This window comes from Puma concolor, chromosome B3, assembly GCF_028749965.1.
Source record: "Puma concolor isolate L17-30 chromosome B3, mPumCon1.1.hap2, whole genome shotgun sequence".
Classification (NCBI taxonomy): Eukaryota; Metazoa; Chordata; class Mammalia; order Carnivora; family Felidae; genus Puma; species Puma concolor.
In genome coordinates, this window is record NC_141672.1 from 65,110,215 (window position 1) to 65,133,048 (window position 22,834).

At 42.5% G+C, this 22,834-nt stretch overlaps 1 protein-coding gene across 3 annotated transcripts in view; it reads left to right on the forward strand.

Moving 5' to 3' along the window:
• The first annotated feature begins 4,825 nt into the window (after positions 1–4,825).
• LOC112856378 (uncharacterized) overlaps positions 4,826–22,834 on the forward strand; it is a 143,078-nt gene continuing 125,069 nt past the window's right edge. Inside the window, exon 1 of one of the 3 annotated variants that reach the window (XR_015252443.1) lies at positions 4,826–5,122. Coding sequence is in view for 2 of the 3 variants with exons in the window: in XM_086709949.1 (XP_086566075.1) it covers positions 4,952–5,120 (169 nt within the window). In the remaining variant the exon portion in view is untranslated. The remainder of the gene's footprint in view (positions 5,123–22,834) is intronic. The other 2 variants (XM_086709949.1, XM_086709948.1) reach the window with 2 other exon arrangements.

Sequence of the window (22,834 nt, forward strand, 5' to 3'; positions counted from 1 at the left end):
TTTAAGATTCTCTCTTTATCTTTAACTTTTGACATTTTAATTATAATGTGTCTTCTCTCTCTCTCTCTCTCTCTCTCTCAAGAGAGTGGGTGTCTGACTTCAGCTCAGGTTATGATCTCACAGCTCCTGAGTTTGAACCCCGCATCAGTCTCTGTGCCGACAACTCAAAGCCTGGAGCCTGCTTCAGATTCTGTGTCTCCCTCTTTCTCTGCCCCTCCTCTACTTGTGCTCTGTCTCTCTCTCAAAAATAAACAAAAATTAAAGAAAAATTTAATTATAATGTGTCTTGGTGTGGCTGTCTTTGGGTTCATCTTGTTTGGAACTCTTTGGGTTTCCTGGACTTGGATGTCTGTTTTCCTCACTAGGTCAGGGAAGTTTTCAGCCATTATTTCTCCAAATAAGTTTTCTGCCTCTTTCTCTCTTCCTTCTTCTGGGACCCCTATATTGCAAATGTTATTCCACTTCATGTTGTCTCAGAGGTCCCTTAGTAATATTCATTTAAAAAATTCTTTGTTTTTGCTGCTCTGTTTGGGTGAGTTCTATTGCTTTGTCTTTGGTTCACTGTTCCATTCTTCTGCTTTGTCCAGTCTGCTGTTGAACTCCTCTAGTATATTTTTCAGTTTAGTTATATTCTTCAGCTTTCTGAGTTCTGTTTGGTACTTTCTTATGTTTTCTAACTTTTTGTTGCAGTTATCACTGTATTCATTCATTTTTCTTCCTAGTTCAGTGAGTATCTTTATGAACATGGTTTTGAAATCTTATCAGGTAGGTTACTCATTTCTATATCATTAAGGTCTTTTTCTGAGGCTTTGTCTTGTTCTTTTGTTTGACACATATTTTCCCATTTCCTCATTTTCTTGACTCTATGTGTGTGTTTCTGTGTATTAGGCAAAAACAGCTACCTCTCTCAGTCTTGAAGGAGTCACCTTGTGTGGGTGATGATCCTGCTTATTCAAACTTGCCCTAGCTCTTGGTTTCTCTCAAACTTTTGTGATTGTCTAAACCATCTGATTTATTCTTGAGAGGCTCCCATTATTGAGTGTGCCAAGACTTGTCAGTGATCCAAGGGGAAGAATCTCATTTATCACCCAGTTTCAGGCTGATTAAAAGACCCTCAGGCAGCGGCTTTTTTTTCTTTTTTCTTTTTTCAGCAGCAGCTTTTAAAGTATGCAAATATATATAGTCTAGTGGAGCCACAATCATAAACCCTGCTGGCCTCCAGACCACAAGATCTGGAGGTGTTCCCTGGGCAACAATTTGCAATAATTGGCCCTCCAGATGAATACAGCACCTTCCTGAGAAGTCTCGCTCAGCTGTAGGAAGGTCAAGAGGGTGTCTGAGGATGTTGTCTCCCTGCTTATGTCCCTGGAAGCACCTACTTAACCTCTAGATGTATGGGAAATCTGAAGCCTGTCCCACAGGTTAAAGATCTAGGCTAAGTAAATAGGCCTTTTTTTGCAAGAAGTCTGGGGTTGTGTTTCAGTATGTTGTATGTGTATTGCCCTGGGGGTGATGGCCTACCGAGAACAGTCTTTCTGATTGTTACAGTCCCGTGGAGCTCTGGAACACTAGCCCCTTTGGCCGCCAGAGCCAGCCAATTGAAGGGTGTCTTCTGTGTGGATTGTGCATGCATGCCTGCTGCGTTTAGCAAGGCAGTTGGACTGTGTTGGGGCTTCACTTGCTGGCCTTGGAAGTGCATCAGGAAAATGTTTTGACTATGTGCCTGTGGGCCTCAGCAGTGCAGTGAGAGTACCTTGTCTGTGGGTGTGTGTGCCAGCTTTAGGCTGGTGGCGAGAGAATGCCCTTACTGCTAGTACTTGCCAGCCCCAGCTGGGGAGTAGGGGTCATGGAAGTTTTGCAATGGCCCACACTCTCTAGCTAGGGAGACTGAGAACTCCATGACTTTCTGTGCTCACTGGCTTCAGGAAAGAAGCAGGGGAGCATTACAACTGCCTATGCTCTCCAGCCTCAGCAAGTGCCAGGACCACTTGCCCCCCACTTCCCAGTAAGTTGGCCAATGAGTGCCATGTCTGAACTTGTGTGTTTGTGCTAGCAGGCTATATGGAGAGTGCAAAAATGGTGGCTTCCAGCACCTTTGTCTTGGGGGAGGGTCTCAACTATCTCTTGTCCTTCCAGTTAATGACCTCAGATCAGCAAATGAATCTTTCTCACATATAACTTAGGCACTTTTCAAACTGCTATTTTTTCACTGGGTTTAAGGGTGAGCAAGACCACACATGAGCCCTCTAAGAGGGGAAATCTCAGTTTCCTATGGCTCTTTGAGACCCCCCAGACATCAGCCCTATAGTTTCCCAAGCCAGAAATTCTGGGGGCTCATCTCTCTGATGCAGATCCCAGAGACTGGGATGCCCAATGTGGGGTTCAATTTATTGCTTCTTAGGGAGAAGGGCCTATCTCATATGATCTCTCCTCGTTGTCTCTCATCACACTGGGGGGTGGGTTTTTTTTTTTTTTTTGCAAGGCTGTTTATGCCTCTCTTACCTGTATCAGTGTGGTCCTTTGTCCTTTGTTGTGGAGAGAAATTTGTCTAGTTTTCATATTTTTTTTTCAGAGTGAAATGATTCATATGTAGCTATAGATTAGGTGTGTTGATGGGAGGAGATGAGTTTGGGAATTTTCCTATGTTGCCATCTTGGATCCTCTTCAGACAGGCCCTTTTGAAATAGTTTTTTTCCCCCAACCTTTTCTGGGGACTTGAGCAATAGCTACAGGCAATTTTCCCTACTAGCAAGCCCTGGTTATGACTTTTTCAATGCCCTTTGTACCACCCATTCCTGCTGCCAAAGTTTTTATCTTCTTCCTTGTGACTCTTAGATTGGCAAGACTTTGCTAATCTAAAGAGGCAAGTACAAGGCAAAAAGCCCTAGATTGGACCTTAGGATTCCTGTATTTTAGTCCTGGCTTTGGAGTGGTGTGACTAACCTTGAACAAGTCACTTCACTTCCATGGATTTTCATCTTTTGTGACATATCGATAAGCTCTGAAATTTTACAGTTCTGAGTAGGTACCTTGACTGTACATCTCTATTGGGTCAAATGCTCTTCTTCAACCCCCTGAACCAATCAACTCCAGGATTAGGGGCTAATAGAGAGAGAAACTGTTGGTGCCCATCACAGTCTTTGCACATAGCAGGCCTGCAATGAAAAAAAAAATTAGGGGGTGAAATTTACATCTAGAAACATAGATAATACTATTGTTTTCAAGATCTGGGTGGTAAATATTGCCAGATAATTTATTATTATTGTTTTAATTTGAAAGAGCATAACCTTGCATATGTAAGGCTTTGCTTTTATTTTTTTTATTTTTTATTTAAAAAAAAATTTTTTTTTTCAACGTTTATTTATTTTTGGGACAGAGAGAGACAGAGCATGAACGGGGGAGGAGCAGAGAGAGAGGGAGACACAGAATCGGAAACAGGCTCCAGGCTCTGAGCCATCAGCCCAGAGCCTGATGCGGGGCTCGAACTCACGGACCGCGAGATCGTGACCTGGCTGAAGTCGGACGCTTAATCGACTGCGCCACCCAGGCGCCCCAAGGCTTTGCTTTTAGAACTTGGAACTTGTTTAACATGGTCTCTGCACATGTCCCTTTGCCATTTAACAGGGAGTTCTTCATGCCTGTTGCCAGATTGACATCTTGCAAGTATCCTTCATGCTCTGATACTGACCATGCTTACCTCAAGCTGTAGCAACTGGAGGGATGCCAAGGGTCCATGGTCTTCTGAGTTCATTTTTTTCTTTTTTTTAAGGTGCCAGGCTATTGAAACCTTGAGCTCTCTCCCTTTGGGATAGTAGAGGGGAAAGAAAATAAGGAAAATCTGTGAGAGTAGAGGAAGACCAGGTCAAATGTAAATGAAAATATACACCGTGGATCCCCAGTGGAGTGCGTCAGTTCCTAGGTTTGCTCCAAGTGGAAGCTGACCTTGGGTTTCCTCCTCTCATAACCATTTGACATTTGAGAGAACAAACAAAGGACTTCATCAGGAAGAGTTTTAACCCTGTGAATGGCTACCAATCATTGGACCTGGGGAGCTGGGATTCAGAGAGGTCCTCTGCTGCCTTCTTATTATTTTAGGAGAACCAACTTTCAAAGAGACTGATACCAAGGTCCCCAGGATTTTCTGATGGTCTGGGAGGTTTCCAGGCCTTAAACTGGCCTGTTGCTTCCTGTCTTCAGCAAGATGACATCTCCAAAAAGGGAAAACAGCTCAGAAATCTGGGACTCCAACAGAAATCTGGGACTTAGAGAAGGAAGTGGTATAAAGTGGCTTAAATTCATATATATATATATATATATATGTGTGTGTGTGTATATATATACACACACACACGTAAGTGGCATATATATATATATATATATATATATATATATATATATTTACGACAAACACATGAAAAGAGAAAAAGGAAGCATTCTCAGACGGCATAATTAGCATAGGCTAACATTTCCAGAAATTCTTTAAAGAAAAAGCGTGGATTTTTTATGGGGTGGGATGGGATAGATTGTGGTCATTACCTAACCTGAAGGGTGTAGCTTAAAGAAGATTCTTACTGATCTTCTTGCTCCTGTCTTTACCACCTCCTCTGCCAGTTCTATCTTATTTATTTTTTCAACTTTGGCAAACATTTTGGTATCATTTATGCTTAATTAAATAAAACCTACTCATGTTGTGAGCTGGAGAAACAGAGGCCAAATAACAGCAGACTCTCTTGCCAGCCTTTGCTCAACCCTGTTAAGCAGCTCTGGCCCCAGCTCTCAGGCCAGAAAAGGCATCTTTGACAGTGTTAATGGTTTTGACCTCTTGAGTTCTAGCATTTCACTAAGAAGTCCCTACAGTAAGAAGGCAGGGACTGGAAAGCTGGTGCCTAATGCTAAACTTTGACCCCAGAACAGAAAAAGAGAAAGGGTAGAGTAATTCTGCTGAGGCAGGATGATCTGCACACTGCAGAGTGGAGATAAAAAGCAAGAAGAATTCATCATTTCCCTACTGACTAAGAATTATTTGCAGTTCTGTGGCCTGTGGAATGAGAGGGCACAGACCTGGGGCCTGGAGGACAGACGGCAGAACTGCGGGGATTCAGCCCTGGCTGCCTGTGAAGGTGTGAGTAATATGGAGCTTTTATTGGCCTGCTGCTAGCAGGTGGTTAACTAGCTGTCTTGGGTCACAATAGGCCTCTTTGGGGAGCCCTGGAAATAGTTTTCCTCACCTCCAAAAGTATAACAAAGCCCGCCAGGAAATTTTCTGTATTAATCTTATCAGGAAGTCCCGGGAGTGAACTTCACCAGTTTGCCCAAGCGCTAGAGGGAATATTTATATGTTCTCTCCTACCAGCTTGAGTTAATATCACCTAAAGGCCTTTCCCTTTGTTTATATTCTAGGGAAATCATTCCATCATGGAATAAATTATAAAGTATTTCCAATAACTCTTCAGTATTTTTTCAGACTGGAGGAGGTAGAATGTGGGAGAAAGACTGAGAAAGACAAGGCTGACTAGAATGTAGAGGAAAAGTTTTTAATATTTATTCTTTTTTTAAGTTTATTTATTTATTTATTTTGAGTGGGAGAGAGAGAATGAATGAATGAGTGGGGGAGGGGTAGAAAGAGAGGGAGAGAGAGAGAATCCCAAGCAGGCTCTATGCTGTCAGTGCAGAGCCTGATGCGGGGCTTGATCTCATGAACTATGAGACCATGACCTGAGCTGAAATCAGGAGTCAGACACTTAACGAACTGAGCCATTGAGGCATCCTGATAGAAATAACTTCAGTCAAGAGTTTTAAGGTATTTCTTAAAAATTCTTTTTTTTTTTTTAACGTTTATTTATTTTTGAGACAGAGAGAGACAGAGCATAAATGGGGGAGGGTCAGAGAGAGAGGGAGACACAGAATCTGAAACAGGCTCCAGGCTCTGAGCGGTCAGCACAGAGCCCGACGCGGGGCTCGAACTCATGGACCATGAGATCATGACCTGAGCCGAAGTCGGATGCTTAACTGACTGAGCCACCCAGGCACCCCGAGAGTTTTAAGGTATTTCTTTATGAAATCTTTTATTGTTGTTACCAAGAGAAAAGAGCTAACTGGCTAGCAGGTAGAGCTGGGCCTCAGGAATACATTTCTTTCCAGGGTTGTTTATGTCCAACCCTTCAGACACTAACAAGTATAGTATGTAAGGCCTTTCACCAGTGGTTCAGCTCAGATCAGGCCTGAACCCAGCCCAACCCAAGCCTGGTAATATCCAAAGCCCCATTTCCATTAGCAGGTGAAGTCTGCTTGTCTGCTCATTTCTGGTGTTCCTGGGGCCGTATCTCACCCAGCGGTCTACCCACTGAGGCGTTGAGACGCCACTGGGAATGCCCAGGCCAAATGATGATGATACCACCTGGTTTTGAATGTTTCCTCTGAGTTATAGCACTATGTTAAGTATGGTGTAAAATCTGTTAGCATTTAATTTTTGCAACGGCTTTGTGAGGTATTAATCTGGTCTTACAGTTGAGGCTTAGAGAGGTTAAGTGACTTTCCCACAGTCACATGGTAAGATGAAGTGCTGGGTCCTGAAAGCATGTGTAGCTGGTTCCCAAATCTATGCCTTTAAATACTGTGATATATTGCTGGGTGTTTTTCTTGATTTCTTAACTTTATTCTACTTCCTATTAGGGTCTGATCTCTGGCCCTGAACCCAAGACCATTTGGTTAGAGCCCTGCCTAACTTTTGCCACCTCCTTTCCCCAGGAGAGGATACCACCAGGGGCCAAGCATTCTTTCAAACTAGACTGACCTCCATAGAATCATGATTTGTTCACATGACTGATGAGGAGAAATGATTATATCAGCCCAGAAGCATCTGATGCCACCCTTCACCCACTAGATTAAAACTCTTGGGTAATAATGCTGGCCCAGATCAGACCCAAGTTTTTTAGACATTGTAAAAACTGTGGGCCAACTTGAGGAAGCCAACACTATAGTCAGATGGACTCCCAGCCTTGCCCTCCTAATGTACTTTCTCCCTAACCCTTTGCATACTTCACTGTAAAGCTCACATAGGTTAGAGTAGACTTTAAGCTTTGATAATTTAGAAACTCAGTTTATCATCTCAGTTAAGGCAAGTCAGTTTTGGAAAAACTGGCTCATTCTAAAAATCTCAGAAAAAAAATTATGAACGATAATGTCAGTTTATTCATTTAAAAAGTTTTGTCTTTTTTCCTTGTCATCTCTTCTTGTTCCAGGGCACCCCATCTCAATATTAAAATTCAAAGCCAGACCAGTCATCAGAAGGCGCTTGACAAACCCAGAATTATAACAAAGGAAATTGAATTGCTTTAAATGATATTTCATTCAAACCCATTTCTGACTTCTCCTTTTTTTTTTTAATGTTTATTTATTTATTTTTAGAGAGAGAGAGAGAGAGAGAGAGAGAGAGAGAGAGCTCAAGTGGGGAAGGTGCACAGAGACAGAATCCGAAGTAGGCTCCAGGCTCTGAGCTGTCAGCACAGAGCTGGATGGGGGCTTGAACCTGTGAACCGTGAGATCATGACCTGAGCCAAAGTCATGTGCTCTACGAACTGAACCACCCAGGTGTCCCTATTTCTGACTTCTTATTCTTTTCCATGAGCAGAATCCTCCTCCCTGCCAGCAAATCTGAAGACCTGGGTTCAAGTCCAGGCTCTGCTATTTATTTTCACTGTGGTCCTTGACAAGGCATTTAACCTCTTCATGCTCCTGTTTCATCATCAGTAAAATGGGAGTAATAATATCTTCTAAAATTCACAATGTTTAAATGGAGGTTATAGATAAGAATGCTCTGCATATATTATTTTGTGTTATGTAGAGCTGTCAAGTTGATTTTTAAATTTGAAACCTTGTGAAGCCATTTCCTTGCAAGTCACCTATATGATCATTTATCCTAAGCTGCCACTTTTCTAGGGAAGGGTGTGGTTGCTTCACAAACTTAAAAGTACAAAAAGTACAAAAAGTCCTGGGTGGGCCTGAGTTTCTGCATTTCTAACACATACTCAAGTGATACAGATGCTGCTGGCTATACTTCAAGGCAAAGTTAGATGTCTGGTGCAGGTTTCTATGCAGTTACTTTGTGTGTTCATTGCAGGTGACTATTCAACACCGTTGAACTTCCATGTTCTTTCTTTTCCTTTGCTTTTCCTGGCTTTACTCTCTTTTAATTCTTTTTCTACATTTCTGACTACTCCTCCTCTGTCTCTTCCATGGATTCCCCTTGATTTATCCTTTAATGTTGGTGTTTTCTTGGGTTCCATTATTTGCCTTGTGATCAGTTTGTTCTCTGTGGATAATCTCAAGAGTTGTCTCCTGTATGAACTCTCCCTATCTTACATAGGCAGACTAAATGGATCCTTATCCTACACTCCCATTACGTTTTGTAAGATTTACCTTAGCATATGATAGTTTTATTTTACTGCATTATTATGCAATTATTTTTGTATGGTCTACCCTTACTTTTTGAGAGCACAGTGCTCCTTTCCATTGTTGCATCCCTTGTGCCTAGCATAGTGCTCAGATTCTATAAATGTTTTACTAATAAACAAAGGCAAACCTAGACTTTGGGGCAGACATCAGAAACAGCCATCTGAGCAGGCCAGATGGCAAATGTTAGTATTTGGACACCCTGTGGAAACACAAAGCAAACTTAAATTCTGTTGTGTATGTGTATATGTGTATAAATTACCTTTCTGGATAGTCTCAAGATACCAATAGCATCTGGGGAAGACACCTGAGCCGTGTTTCCTCTGTAAATTATTTCTGGGCTCCTTTTTCAGACTTAAGCAATAGGCTGTCAAAATTGTCAAAAAGAGGAAGCATGTTTCTTGTGGGCAAGATTATTTATCATGTTTTTCTATTGTAATAAACAAAGCGAGCTCCTTCAGAAAAGGAAGCCTGTAGTATTGCCAAAATTGTGGTTTCCAAGAAAAGTTTCACCTCAAAGAGGTGACTCAAAGAGGCCTCAAAGAGGACTCAGAAGATCAGGTAAATGACTGCTAGCAGGTGAGATATCCTCAGCTCAGATCTCACGTGGATTGGATTCAATCCAATCCAACAAAAAAAATTCAGTAGATGTTTTTTTGTGTATCAGGCTTGTACTAGGTTAGAGATAGAAAGATAAAAAAGACATGGCCCCTGTCTTCAGGGAGCTCATAGTCCAGTTGAGGCATTAGACATTGAAATAAATAAAGACAACTCGATGTGATCATTATTTAATAAATATATACAAAGTACCATGGATTGGAGAGGACAGACTAGTTGGAAATATAGAAGAAAATAATATTTTGAGAAGGTTCTTCATCCCAAAATGCATATTATCTCTTGAACACCCATCAAAATTCAAAGTGCAATTATTACCCATCCCTGTTCATGTACAAAAATAAGATTAAAGTTAATGTTTTCAGTGCATATGATGTGTCCACCATGCCTCAAGAAAGTTTTATTGCAGGGTTCTATATATAAATAAGATTTAAAGGAATGGAAAATGACAAGGTCATTAGAGGTGCAAGCAACGTGTGATGGAGTTATAGAGGGAACAGAAATAAAATATTACTGAGGGACATGGAAGCCCTTACAGGGCATACTGTACTTGGATGTTTCAGTTGGCACCTCCCTGTAGTGACTGTGGGCTCTTCACCTGTGTTTGTATGGGATTCTGGATCTCCTTGTTAAATTTTATAGAACCAAGGGTCTTAGGGGAGATGGCACAATGGGTATGTCATTAAGTTTTCCTGGGAGTCTAGAATTGAGAGCAACTGAATGGTAGCTTTGTTGCTGGGCAGACATAAAGGTGCAGCCATGTTTGGATTCTGAGAGCAGATGAGTAAAGCTCAGTAGGAGAGAGGAGGGGGAAAAGAGGAAGGGAAAAGAGGATGGAGGGGGTAAGAGAGAGAAAAAGAGAGAGAAATGGAGGGGGAGTGTAGGAGGAGGAGGAGAAAAAGAGAGAAGAGGCAGAGGAGGAGGAAGAGGAGGAGCAGAAGGAAAGGGAAGAAAAGAGAGGGAAAAGAAGGGTAGGAAGGTAGAGGGAAAGGAAGGGTAGAAGAGACAAAGTAAACAGACACACTGGTGAGTAGGGATGGGTGTGTTGTTGAGGAGTCTTTGGTTGCAAGTTCCTGAATTCCAGTTGAGCTTGTTAAACGGAAAATAAGCCTTTATTATGAGGAGACAGGCTGCAGGGCAGATATGTAGCTGCATCTCAGGGGGAGACTGGACCCAGAAACTGGAAAGCTGTCAGGACCTGGCCATTTCTCACCACATTTTGGCTCTACCCTCTTCTGTTTGCAGACTGGCTTTCTCTGCTAATTGGTCTACCTTGCAAGATGGCCATCCCATAACTTCGAGTTTTATATCTTCCTTGGTCAAGACAGCAGGCCAGACTGAACTAGAATCTAACTTTTAGTCTTACTTCCAAATTCAGATTGCCCCAGAGGATACCAAGTATCTCTTCCTGGTCCAGTACCTGTGGCCTTGGAATGGGAGCAGGTTATGCGGCTTGTATATGGCTGTTGGGGACCCACTCCTATGTGAAGAGGTTAATAGAAAGGTCAGCCCTAACCAAGAAGCCACCTTCAAAGTTTTATGCTATAACAAGAGGACAACGTATCAGGGAGAGAGCTGACTTTCCAGCTTCCATTAGCATTTCCTTTGTGAAAGCCTTTCCTTTCTTCTTGAAAGATCCAGATTCCTTATATAAATCCCACTTGTTAGCTTGAGTAGGTTTCTATTTCTTGCAACAGAAGGGCCTTAACTAAAATTTTACGAGACAAAGAAGAGCTGAAAGAGGGCACTCTAAATTCAGGCAACAGCATTAAGAAAAGCACGAGTGTGAGAAAGTTCATGGTTAATTGAGAAGAGTTCTCCAAATGAACATTGCAGCATAGGTTGTCTGAAGTGATGGTGTGGAAAATGAGGCTGGAAAGGTGCTTTGGAAACTGGTCATATCAGCCTTACAAATTCCCCTCTTGGTAATTTGGAGTAGGCAGTGGAAGCTTGGTCAGTTTTTGGATTGCAGTTGTGATGGTATCTGACGAGTGTCCCGCAATACTGTCTTAAAGAGTGATAAGCACCTGTTGGTGCCATATGGTTGGTCGTGGTTAGACTGTAACTTCAAAGTTACATGATGGATAAAATTCTACTTTTAACTCAAGTGGGAGTGTACCCTTAACACATCACAGAAGTCACAGCTGCTGACCCTTTCCCAAAATGTACTGGGTAACTGTAATAGATGCTATTAGTGCCCCACCCAGACTCTCTTCACCTGCTGGCGCATTCATCCTTCAGTTGCTGAAGGTGCTATAGCCAAGGCGGTACATCTGTGGCCTTCTTGGGAGTCATCTCATTTGGAGACGCATGGTACTTTCCACTGCTTGACCCTCATGGCCAATGACTGAATGATTTAAGGGGAGTGCAACAGGCTGGCCTCTTTTCCTCAAAGTGGGACAATTCTGCTGTATAATGTATCCTCTGGAGTCTCGTGGATTAGGCCGAGCTGGGTGTTACCTGAGACCACATCCTTGCTCAGCATCTTGCCTTTCACTCTCCCACTTCCCTTGCTAGCTTTGCAGGTTTCTCCTGAAGAGCCTGCCCTCAACAGATCACAGGCACCCAAGTCCCTTTTTCAAGGCTGTGCTCCAAGGGAATCTTCTCTAAAACAGTGCATTTATTTTAATATACATCCAAAGTTACATGGATTGCTGTGTTTCCACTTCTGTGAGCATAGTGGACAAGAATTCGGATTCTGGGGTAAGACCCACCTGCATTCAACTTGACCCTGACACCTAATAACTTCTGGTCTTGGCAGATTGGTCAGTCTCAGTATCCTAATTTGCAAGACCTAAATGGGATAATAATCATCCTCAGGGTTGATGTGAAGATTAGATGAGATAATACATGTGAAGTGCTCAGCCCAGAACTCACACAAAGAGCTCATTAGCTACTGTTATTATTGTTTTTGATTATCTCCTTTGGCAGAGATACTGCACGTAGTTACACAGGTTGTACACTGCACCAGGGTCCATATCTAAGTGGTAGATTTATGTATTTATTATGAAAGGTTTTTTTTTACATCCTAATTCTTACTTGTAAGTCTCAGGCAGACTGGCCTGAGGTAGAGTTCAGATTTCTTATTTGGTTCCCCTCTATCAATTTGAAATCGTAGCTCCCAGCTTAGTCTTGACTCTGTGGTTGCCCGTGAACAGGCTGGCATAGCCCTTCTCTCTTCACCTGTTTTGGAGCTCCATGACAACCAATGGCTGAGTTTTCATTAACCACACTGGTCAGTGACAGCTGCTTCTACTTAGACTGACATCATCAGATGCCCTGTTAGCTGACCTGTGCCATGACAGCCTAAGGACAGTGATGCCTGAGCTACAGAGGAAGGTGTGGAGGTACCAAACAGGGAGGATGAGTGAGAAGGAAGCAAGGGTGGGCAGCTGGCAAGAGTAGGTCTAAATGTCTAGCACACTGTTGTTTATTCACACTTGAGGTGGAAAAACAGCAGGCAACGACACTGTCACAGTTAGCGCGAGATGACCCGAAATACCTGATGATTTTCCTGCAGAGACATTTTCAAAGAAAGAAGCTCTTGGAGGTGGAAAATTCTGCTTCCACCTCCCACCGTTTCCCCAAGGTGCTAACCAGGCAGATACGTTCTCAGCACTCTGACCAATTGCTTGTCAAGTCAGTTCAGAGAATGAGAGCAGTCCTCTCTCCTGGTTCACAGAAGTGATAGTGGCTGAGTCGATGCCTTATTTTCAGCCAAAATGTGTCATTCTCCGGGAATAGTTTCCACCTCGTCACTGGATTTAGTCCTGGGTGCCGGGCACTGGCATGAGGGGCTGAATCGCCCCATTTGATAGAAACTGTGGGATGGGGAGAGACCGTTGAGAGGCATTCTGACTACATTTCTATGGCACAAGCTGGCACAAGCCAGGAAGGGAGGAAACCAAACTGTAAAGAGAATGTTGACAGATCTAGCTGGTGAGTACTTTATGGGTGGGAAAACATACCTTATTTTAAATGAAACCTGATATGAAGAGTACTGTAGAGTGTTCCTGTATCTGAAGCACACAGAGAAGCCTTTCCCTTCTGATGGAGCCAGTCCTCTCATACTCTAGCACATTGGTGAGCTGTTCTCTTCCTGTGTCCCTTTTGGGCCAGTCCCTACTGGCCAGCCAGACTTTTCACAGCACCTTCAGTAAACCAGTGAAATGAACAAATCCCTGCAAAACCACAGCTCAGAGACTTCAGATCTTGACTCGCAAATTTGTATGTGGCTGAGGTCCTGTCTCAGATGACAGATGAGAACTGTTGCTTCTGAAGGGACAGAATCATGCTGAGCTAAGCATTTCCAGATACCCGGTCAGAGAACTCAGAGAATTCTAGTTGTATCAGACGCTTGGTCCTATAATCTTGGATAACCACCTCACACTTGGTGAACCCCACTATTCAGGGGAAAGTGGCTGGGTTTTCCAAGTGGGATAGGAAAAAATCTTCATCTTTGTTCCCTTATGTGGGTGTGTCCTCCTCCTCATGGCTCCTGTGGGACAGAACATGCAGCTTATCTGTCAGCATCATCAAAGTTGGAGGCAAGCCATCTGGAACATGCCTACAGTGCCCAAGACAGGAAGCCCCTTGGTTCCAGGGTGGTCGGGACGCCTTGTCCCTCAGCCTGGATCACTTCCCATAACTCCGATTTGCACAGCCTCTTGAAAGAAGAAAGCTTATTTTGGCCTTTGGATATATGCTGTGTGACATATGACTCCTTCTAAGTGGCTGCCACATTGAGTGAAAACAGAACTATAATTGAGAGGTGGCTGGGGAATGCCTAGAGAGCCCCTTCTTCCTCATGTCTGCTCGCCAACGTGCAAAGTGCAGGAGGGCAACGATTACACAAATGGAGCTGGGATTTGGAAGGCTTTTTCCCTCCCTTCATATATAAGTCTTTTTATATCAAAGGTTAGGGCAAGTAGACTGTCCCTGGGGACAAAAGCCCAGGTTCTGCTGGGGAGAGGGGAAAAGAGTCAAACCTACTTGGAATAAGTTCACTGGGATAGAACTGTATTCTACTTTGAGCCAAAACCCCGTGAAATCTCATGGGCCATGAAGTCCAATTAAAACAGAGCTGGGCACAGTAAGAGGCTAACAGGCATGCATAATTGTGAGAACCAGGATTTTAGTGGGGAAAGGAAAAAAAAAGCCAAGGAGAAGCCAAGGCCAATTATCAGAACTGCTAATTTTTACCAACCTAATCATTAATGAATACCATGTTTCTGAAAAGAATGTTAAGAGAATAATTGTATTTCAAGGGCTTGAAAACTGCTAAACTCTGAAGTTGTACAATTTGTGCAAATTAATATGATAAAAAGAGACAATTAAGGTTTATAATTAACAGATAAATACAAATGATCTGGTGAAGACAATCTAAGTTTCTGCTCTGTCTTATGAAGCAGTGTAATTGATTTTTATAAATGCTAATTTATAGTACATGCTCTGTTAACCATTAACACAGGGAAAGGAACATGGAGTAAATGGAAGTCAAGGAGGGATGTGAGCCAAGGAACTAACAGACTAGATCTAGCCAAGGAGAAGAAACAGAAAAATATGCCAAATGTTGGAATGTGACTTTGAAAGGGGAAAGACACCATCCAACAACCATCTTCCCCACCCCCACCCAGGGGGAAAAAAAAAATCCCCCAATTGTCTATGCAACTTCAATGAAGTTTTTCTCTATTTCTATACCTTTCAAAACTGACTGGCTGGATTTTCCTGAAGTTCTGAGGCCATGAGTTGAAAAGGTCTGTCTCCAAGTATAGGCCATATGTTGTGTAAATAAAATGCACCTTGGTGACGAGATGTTTCCCAGGCACGGGCAGCTGAATGTCCACAGGGAGGCCTGTGTCACTTCTGATGAGGAGCAGACTGACATTGGCAATCAGCTGCCGAGGACAGAGAACACCCTTGGTGATTCACATGTGATTTGCACCCCGAATGTCACAAGGACCCACATTCCAGACTGCAGACAGCATGGGGTCGAGCGGCCTCTCACACGGTCAGCGTGTGCTCCAGGGTCAGCAAGGGCAGGGACGTACGCTGGCAAACAAGGCTCCTGAGCCAGTCCAAGGAGGCCAGACAGCTCACAACCTATATTTCCCTTTCCTGATGGGGAAGAAGAGGGATTGCTCTGTCTGTCCCTGTCAGATTCTATGTCTCCTGAGGACAGGACTTGTGTGCATTTGTATTTTTGGTGCCTGCTGTAGTGTTCTTTCTATGATTGGAACTTGAATAAGAGTAGCTTTTGATAATGACAAGAGAGGCCTGGTAATTCATATTCTTTATAAAAGAAATCCCGAAAACATGACTTTTTATTTTGACTGGGTGAGATCCTAGAGATTTTTACCTGATTCTGATTAACACTCTGCTTTTGAGTTTTCAAGTTGAAATCAGCCAGAGAAAAAAAGGAACTGGACAAAGAGAATATCAAAGGACGTCTGGAGAGGAGCGTCGTTGTTCTAAGGCTTAGCCTGGTAAAGTCAGGAATTGACTTTTCAGTTACCGTTTCTCCTAGCCATGCTCCATTAACCTGTTCCTGATGAGCGAGGAGACTCTCCAAGCATTTCCTAATGTAACCTGCTGGTGAACGTGACATCTTCCTCCATGCTTCTGAAATTCCTAATCCTCAGTACCAATTGTGCTTTCATAGGTCATTTTTTGGTTCCCCTTCTTGGTTGCATTTTGATAAATCGCATATGACTTCTGAATTTTAAAATTCTTTACATGTATCAAACAAAAGATAGGGCAAAACCTAGATTCTAGAAGCTAAAACAGAATGTACTTTTATCATTCTAGTCTGACTTCATATTAAGTAGGAAGTAAACACATGCTATAGACCAAGACTGTCCAGGAGAAATACAACGTGAGCCACACATGCAATTTAAAATTTTCTAGTAGCCACACTGAAAGAGAAACAGGTGAAAGGACTATTAACAACATATTTTTCTTAATGAGATATATTCAAAATATAATTTCAACACACGGCCAATATAAAATTATTAATGAGATAGTATATATATATTTATTATAAGTCTTCAAAATCTGGTGTATGTATTATACTTCTAGTCTATCTTGGTACTAGCAACTTTTCAAGAAATCATGCCAAATGTGGTTGATGGCTAATATCTTGTACAAAGCAGAGAGAGAGAGAGTGAGAGAAGGAGAAATTGAGAAAGGAATCTTAAATATACCTTCCAGGGTTTTATTGATTCTTATTCCAATCATAAATTATACAAGGGTTATGGTGGAGATGAACTTGTAGCTAAGTCATTACGTATAAAACCTAAATGGTACTTTAGATAAGGCTGAACAAGTATATCTCATCAATAATAATTTCATTGGATCTACTACTACTAAGCTAAAAAGAGACTAGGTGAGCAGATCCTGAGAAAATTGTATGTTCATCTTGAGTCATCATCCACAGGCTAGATTCAGAATATATAACCCTGTTGATGGAGTGGAGGTCACAGCTATACTTTTCTACTTTCATAAAGTCTTTTGGGCCAATTGGCTTAGCTGGATATGGTACAACATGGCTTCAGTCCATATATATGCCAGGTTCATAAGGGGCAGTACTTCTTTTCAAGAGATCTAGGCTGCCTTGTTGTTTACCCCCAGCATGTGTCTTACGGCAGCCACAAGGAGGTGTCCTGAATGTCTTGGGGCCTGGGCACCCACCTGCCATACTTGGAGGAGTAATTTAGAGCCACGATGGAAGACCATGCCTCTGTAGAAAGAATGAGAATGCCCTTATGGACAGATACAAAACAAACCTCAAGTAAATTAAATGAAAAGAGCAGGTGCAGAACAGTGTGTATAATATGTTAGCAAATGTGTAAAAAGGAAAAAAAATGTGCATTTGTATATGCACAGACGGTCTCTGAAATGACAGAAAACAGGCAATGTTTATTGCCTTCAAGGAAGGGAGGAGGGGGCTGGGAGACAAAGGGAGGGGGAAGAATTTTCCCTTTTATTCTTGGTTCCTTTAGAATTTTGTGCCATGTGATCTATTCTATTTAATGTATATTACAATTAATATATATATGTATTTCCTTTCAAATTTTGTTCCATGTGAATATACATAAAGAGTAATAATGTGGAAACATTTAAAATAGCCAAATTTGAAACAAACCGAACTGTAATAAAAGCCATGTCCTAGTGAAGGTGAATATGTCCTGTCTCGGGGGTGAAAGTGGAGTGTATAGCTAAATGATCAGCGACATCCAAGAGCAAAGGGGGAAGTTACTGATACTGAGGAGCAGTACTCCCTGAATATTCTTTTAAAAAGTAGACTGACAATTACAATTCAGCAATCGCTTCCTGAGTGCCTCGTTTGTGCAAGTCACTGGGCAAGCCGACGTGTCTGTACTGTCCCCACCTCACGGAACTCAATTGAATGGATGCATCTGGAGTGTAAGAGGTGCGACTTTTGTGACAAAGCTAAAACCAAAAGAGATGTCCAGGTAGCTTTATAGTTTCTGAGACAAGAAGTAGCTTTAATCTCCGAGTTTAGAGAAGCCATTTTCAGGAGTGCTTTTCTCTGATAGAGATGCAAAGAAGCATCTCCCTGGTAAAATATGTGACAAGGAAAAGACGTAATGTCAACACAGCAGTATCAGCATTACACATCAGACCTGGTGATAACATAAATGCTTTTGCAAAAGAAGTGGGTGTGGGTGTTGCCATGCACCTCACGGAGCTGTCCTCTCTTGTAAAGCATACAATAGAGCCAACACTCCGAGTCTCAGCTCCTGGGGACAATATCACTTCTTTGGAAATCCAGCAGAATATCTTCTTTCAACAAAGATGTGCTGTAGCTTCCACGTGCTGGACACCGAGAGAAGCACAGAAGACACATATAGATAAGCCTAGCAAGGGCCCTGCCCGCAAGGAGCGGGTTGTGCACCCAGGAGTTTAAACGTGTTCCAGAAAGCAACGGGAAGTGTAGAAGAGAGGGAAACGGGGAGACTTCAGGAAGTAGTGAGGAGCAGGGGGTTGAATAAGTAGAATTTTTTCCTGGGAAGGGAGCAAGGAAGAGTTACCTTAGGCAGAGTGTCGTGTAAAAAAGGGCAGAGACATGAAGTGCCAGACCTATTTGAGGAAAGGGGACTCTAGCTCCACCAGAGCATAGGTTGTTAGACAGCAGAGAAAGGTGAGGCTGTGGCAGGCCAGGGGTCTTGTGAGGGGTCACAATGCTGCTGAAGAGTTTGGACTTTTCTAAGCAGTGGAGAGCACGGAGGATGTAAAAGGCAGGAGGGCGACCGCACAATGTGCAGGTGTGCAGAGGCCTGTGGTGGCCCCAGGGCACCAGACAGAGCCCCCAGGAGGCTGTGCCAGCAGCCAGAGGAATGTGAGAAGGGAGAAGATCCAACAGATTTTAGAGTGGGGGCTTTGGAGGCTGATGACCAACTGATTGAATAGAAGGGTCAAGGGAAATGATGAGCCAAGTTTCGGCTGACTTTAGAAAAATCCACAAATCAAATTACACGTTCTTTTTTTTTTTTTTTTTTTCAGACACAGAATGAATTAATAATGGCCTTGAAAATCCATACTGCAAAAGATCTCTACCTTATTTAATTTTGAAGTGTTTTCGGAATCATGTGGCTTGACACTGTACTGGGGATCGCTTGGTCCATAACCTACTTTGAAAGAAATTACATGCCTTGTTTAAATGTCCACCCGAATCCCCAGCCTGAGACTCTCACAAATGTTAGTTACTTCAAATGTCATCATTAAAAGGTACATACAGAGAGGTGATAGGTTGGAATGGTCACAGCCCGAGGCTAGGTGTTTCTAAGTTTGTTTGGTCTGGATCAGACCTGTGCCAGTGATGGAAGGAAGGCACGTATTTCTGTAAAGCATCCTATGTTCTCTGAAGTGTCACGTGATGGACAATGTCAGGAAATTTTGGATAAGAAAGTTCAAAAGTTGGGCATGTAAAGCTCTGGATAGAAAGCCTAAGAATTGTCCTTCGTGAGAAACAGGAGAGATTTAATTTGGTTCCACAAAATCTCTGTGCCTGAGACTAATGCTGTGACCTAAAAACCTTATCAATTTTACCACTGGATTAAATCACACCTTTTTGGAGTCCGTGCTGGAGGGAGGGTGAGTGAAGGTTCACACACCTTATCAAAGCCTCTCCACAATGGATAGTTCTGTAGATCTACTGGAAGCCTTTAAGTTTTGCAACCAACTATTTTATATTTAAAAGTTGTTAGATTATTTCAGGCAGCATGGACTGCTTTTCACTTAATTGCTGTCCCTCTGGGGATCTATGCCAAGGTACCGCTCTCTACTAGCCACACAGAGAATGACCCAATTGTGTTTTTAGTTTCCTCTAAATACAATCTATTGATTTTCTTTCTCCCACTGTAAGCAGGGTGGTCTTGGTTATTCCAAAGCAATTAGGTGGAATATTTGGTTGGACTCTTCTTCAACCTTGAAGGATTCTATTTACTCTCCTACATTATAGCCTTAAAGCTTTAGTCCCTTATAGCCAAGAGTTGCTTTTCTGCACCAATAAGCAAAAGCATTACAATATTAATAACCCTTGGCCACGGGTTTAGCTTCCTCACCTTCTTCCCATGCTTGGATGATTTCCTCTGCATTTGAAGCAATCAATAGTGGCCTGAAATTCATTCAGACTCTCACACACTCCATGAGGTTTCCAAAATAAGCCAGTGGCAAGCATTTAATTAGTTCATTTTGTTTCTGCCAGGGCAGAGATGCAGGCTTGAGACTCCAAGAGCTGGTAGACAATATAGCTGTTACTGAAATCTTCATGCCTTGGCAGTAAATAGGATGGGATTCAGAGACTAATGATTCTGCCTCTTCCCACCCTCTCTGTGGCTTTTGACATGTTTCTTTGCCAAGCTGAACCCATGTCTTCCTTTGCGTAAAGAGAGGAAGGTGCCACCAGTTTTTGAGGGTAGTTTCTTCCGGCAGTAGAGTTCGTTGTAAGTACCGGTCACCATGCTGGTGCTGAGGATAAAAGATGCATAAGACACCGTCAAATGGGGAAAAGGGGAGACAGGCATTAAGACAAGTTTTTCCCCCTGCTGGGGACGGGCTCTGCTAGAAATGAGTGGAGGGTGCAGTGGGGGTGTCTGCAGAGCCGTCCCTGGGACCACTCTAGGCCGAAGACACAAGAGCTGCAGAGGCTTTTGCTTTTCCAGTGGTCTTTGTAGCAGGGGAAGATTTATTTTCTCCCCAGGTCCAGGCAGCAATATTTATTTCCACACCCCACAAAGCCTCTGAAAAAAGGAAGTATCTCTTAGAATGTTTATGTCAGACTTTTGGCTGATAGTCATCAGTGGTTTTAAAGTCACGGCATTTCCCTCAAGACGAGCCAGTAATGAATCTCATGCACACACAGGACAAGGCTGCACTAAGTGCCAGGTGGATGAGACAGCTGACAGTAGATGGCCCAAGAAGGCCTCCAGCTATGGACGGGCAGGGAAGCCCAGCAGGGTATTTACAGGCTGATGGTGAGAAGAGTTCCTGGTTTGTTGTGTTGGTTCATAATGGCTACAGAGCTGCTGCGATCCTGGGGTCAGCCCCCACCATTTGCATGTCTCCTGTGTGGGACTCTAAGCAGGTTTTCTGCTGTGGAAAAGCCTCACACAGGCCATAGGGCTCTGTTCCTGCATCTAGTCCCACTTCCTCACCTTCTTTTTCGTTCATTTAGGCTTCCCCTTGATCCAGAAGAGTGGAGGCAATTACATAAACGCATATAGAATAAAAAGAAACTTAAGGGGTTCTGCTGAAGTGTGTATGCATGCTGATCCTCCAATAATATTCCTGGGAATTTATCTCAAGGATAATAATTGAAATATGCTCAGAAATGTATCTTTATTTTTCATATACTTGTGATTTCCCCTCTCTGCCTTTTTTAATGTGAAATGTCTTCATTCAGAGAGTGTAAAAAATGTACACGTGCTGTTGAAAGAATAATAGTGAAGCAATCCCTTGTGTATCTGCAACTCAGGTTAAGATAAAGAGCACTGACAGTGTTTTAGAGGCAATCTTTGGGCCCTTCTACAACAATTTCACCCCTTAAAAATATATCCCTAAATAGGGGCACCTGGGTGGCTCAGTTGGTTAAGCATCCGACTTTAGCTCACATGATCTCACAGTTGTGAGTTTGAGCCCCGCGTCGGGCTCTGTGCTGACAGCTGGGAGCCTGGAGCCTACTTCAGACTCTGTGTCTCCCGCTCTCTCTACCCCTCCCCTGCTCATGCTCTGTGTCTGTCTCTCAATAATAAACAAACGTTAAAAATTTTTCTAAAAAAATATATCCCTAAATAATATATAATATTGTTTTGCCTTGTTTGAATTCTGTGATTGACTTCTCATTCTAAGTATCATGTTATTAAGACTTTTAAAATATTGGTGCATATAACTAAATTTCATTTATTTTCTCTGCTCTATAGTATTCCAATATTTGAATAAACCACAATTTATTTACCCAGTCGACTGCTAATAGATATGTGAGTCGTTTCCAGTTTTTGGTCTTCTAAGCCATGCAGCTATTGATGTTCTTATACATTTACAATATTGCACGTGTATGAGAGATTCCCTAGGGCATATACTTAGGCGTGAGATTATTGGGCTGTAGGGCACACGGTCAGCTTTACTAGTTGAGAAGAGACGAGGGTGATTGATAAATGCCCCTGAGGGTTTGGGTTGCCCAGAAGATCCCCCTTAACTCAGAGGAAGGAGCTGTGCCCCCACCCAATTTCCCACAAGATCATGGGGTGCCAGCAGCTGTATTGCCAGACAGGTTTCTGAACAGCTGGCATCTAAAATTCTGCTTGCTTGATACCGGTCAAATCCCGTCCCTACCCCTCACCCACCCATTAGCAAGACCATTCTCATGGGGTCCTGCCTCTGGAGCAGAGCCCCCTGGTGCATCCAGCAATGCTCTGGCCCTTCACACTTTGCAGGAGGCTGAACTAATGGTGAACCATCATCCTGTTTTGCTGACCCTCTGCTTTAACTCTTCCCAACGAAACCAGTTCTGTGCCTGCATATAATGACCTTGTGGTGTTTGACTTCACCACCGTTCCATACTAGGTAATGTCAAACTGTCTTCCAAAGTGACTCCTCCAATTTCCTTCTCACCTGCAGTGGGTGAGGAATCCTTTTGCTCCCCATCCTCACCAATGCCTGTAATTGGGCATTTTAAATTCAAAGACTTTTACACTTTTGTCAATCTTGTGGCTATAAAATTGTCACTCATTGTGGTTTAATTAATATTTCCTTGATCACTAATGAAATTGAGCATCCTTTCATTTGTTTATTGGTTGTTCAGGTTTTCTCTTGTGAAAGTACCTATTTGAAGCTCTTTTCTGATTTGCTTTTTAAAAAATTGATTCATAGGAGTTTATTATATATTCTGGTTATGATCGCTGGTTATGATTCCCTTCTCTCTCATATTACGATGTCTTTTCTTCTTTATTATGGAATCTTTTGTAAATGAAGTTCTTAATTTTGATGCAGTCAAATTTATTGAGTTTTTGCTTTATTTTATGGTTTGTGCTTTTGGTCTTATTTACAAACTCCTTTTCTATCCATGGATAATTAAAGTATTCTCCTAAATTTTCACCTAGAAGTTTTATATTTTACCACTTGCTTTTGGGACTTTAATCCTGGCGTTGATATTTGTGTGTGCTAGGAGTCTAATTTTCCATTTTTTCATTAGGAATATTGTCCTAGCACCATTTCCTGAAAAGTCCGTTTTTTTTTCTTAATTTAC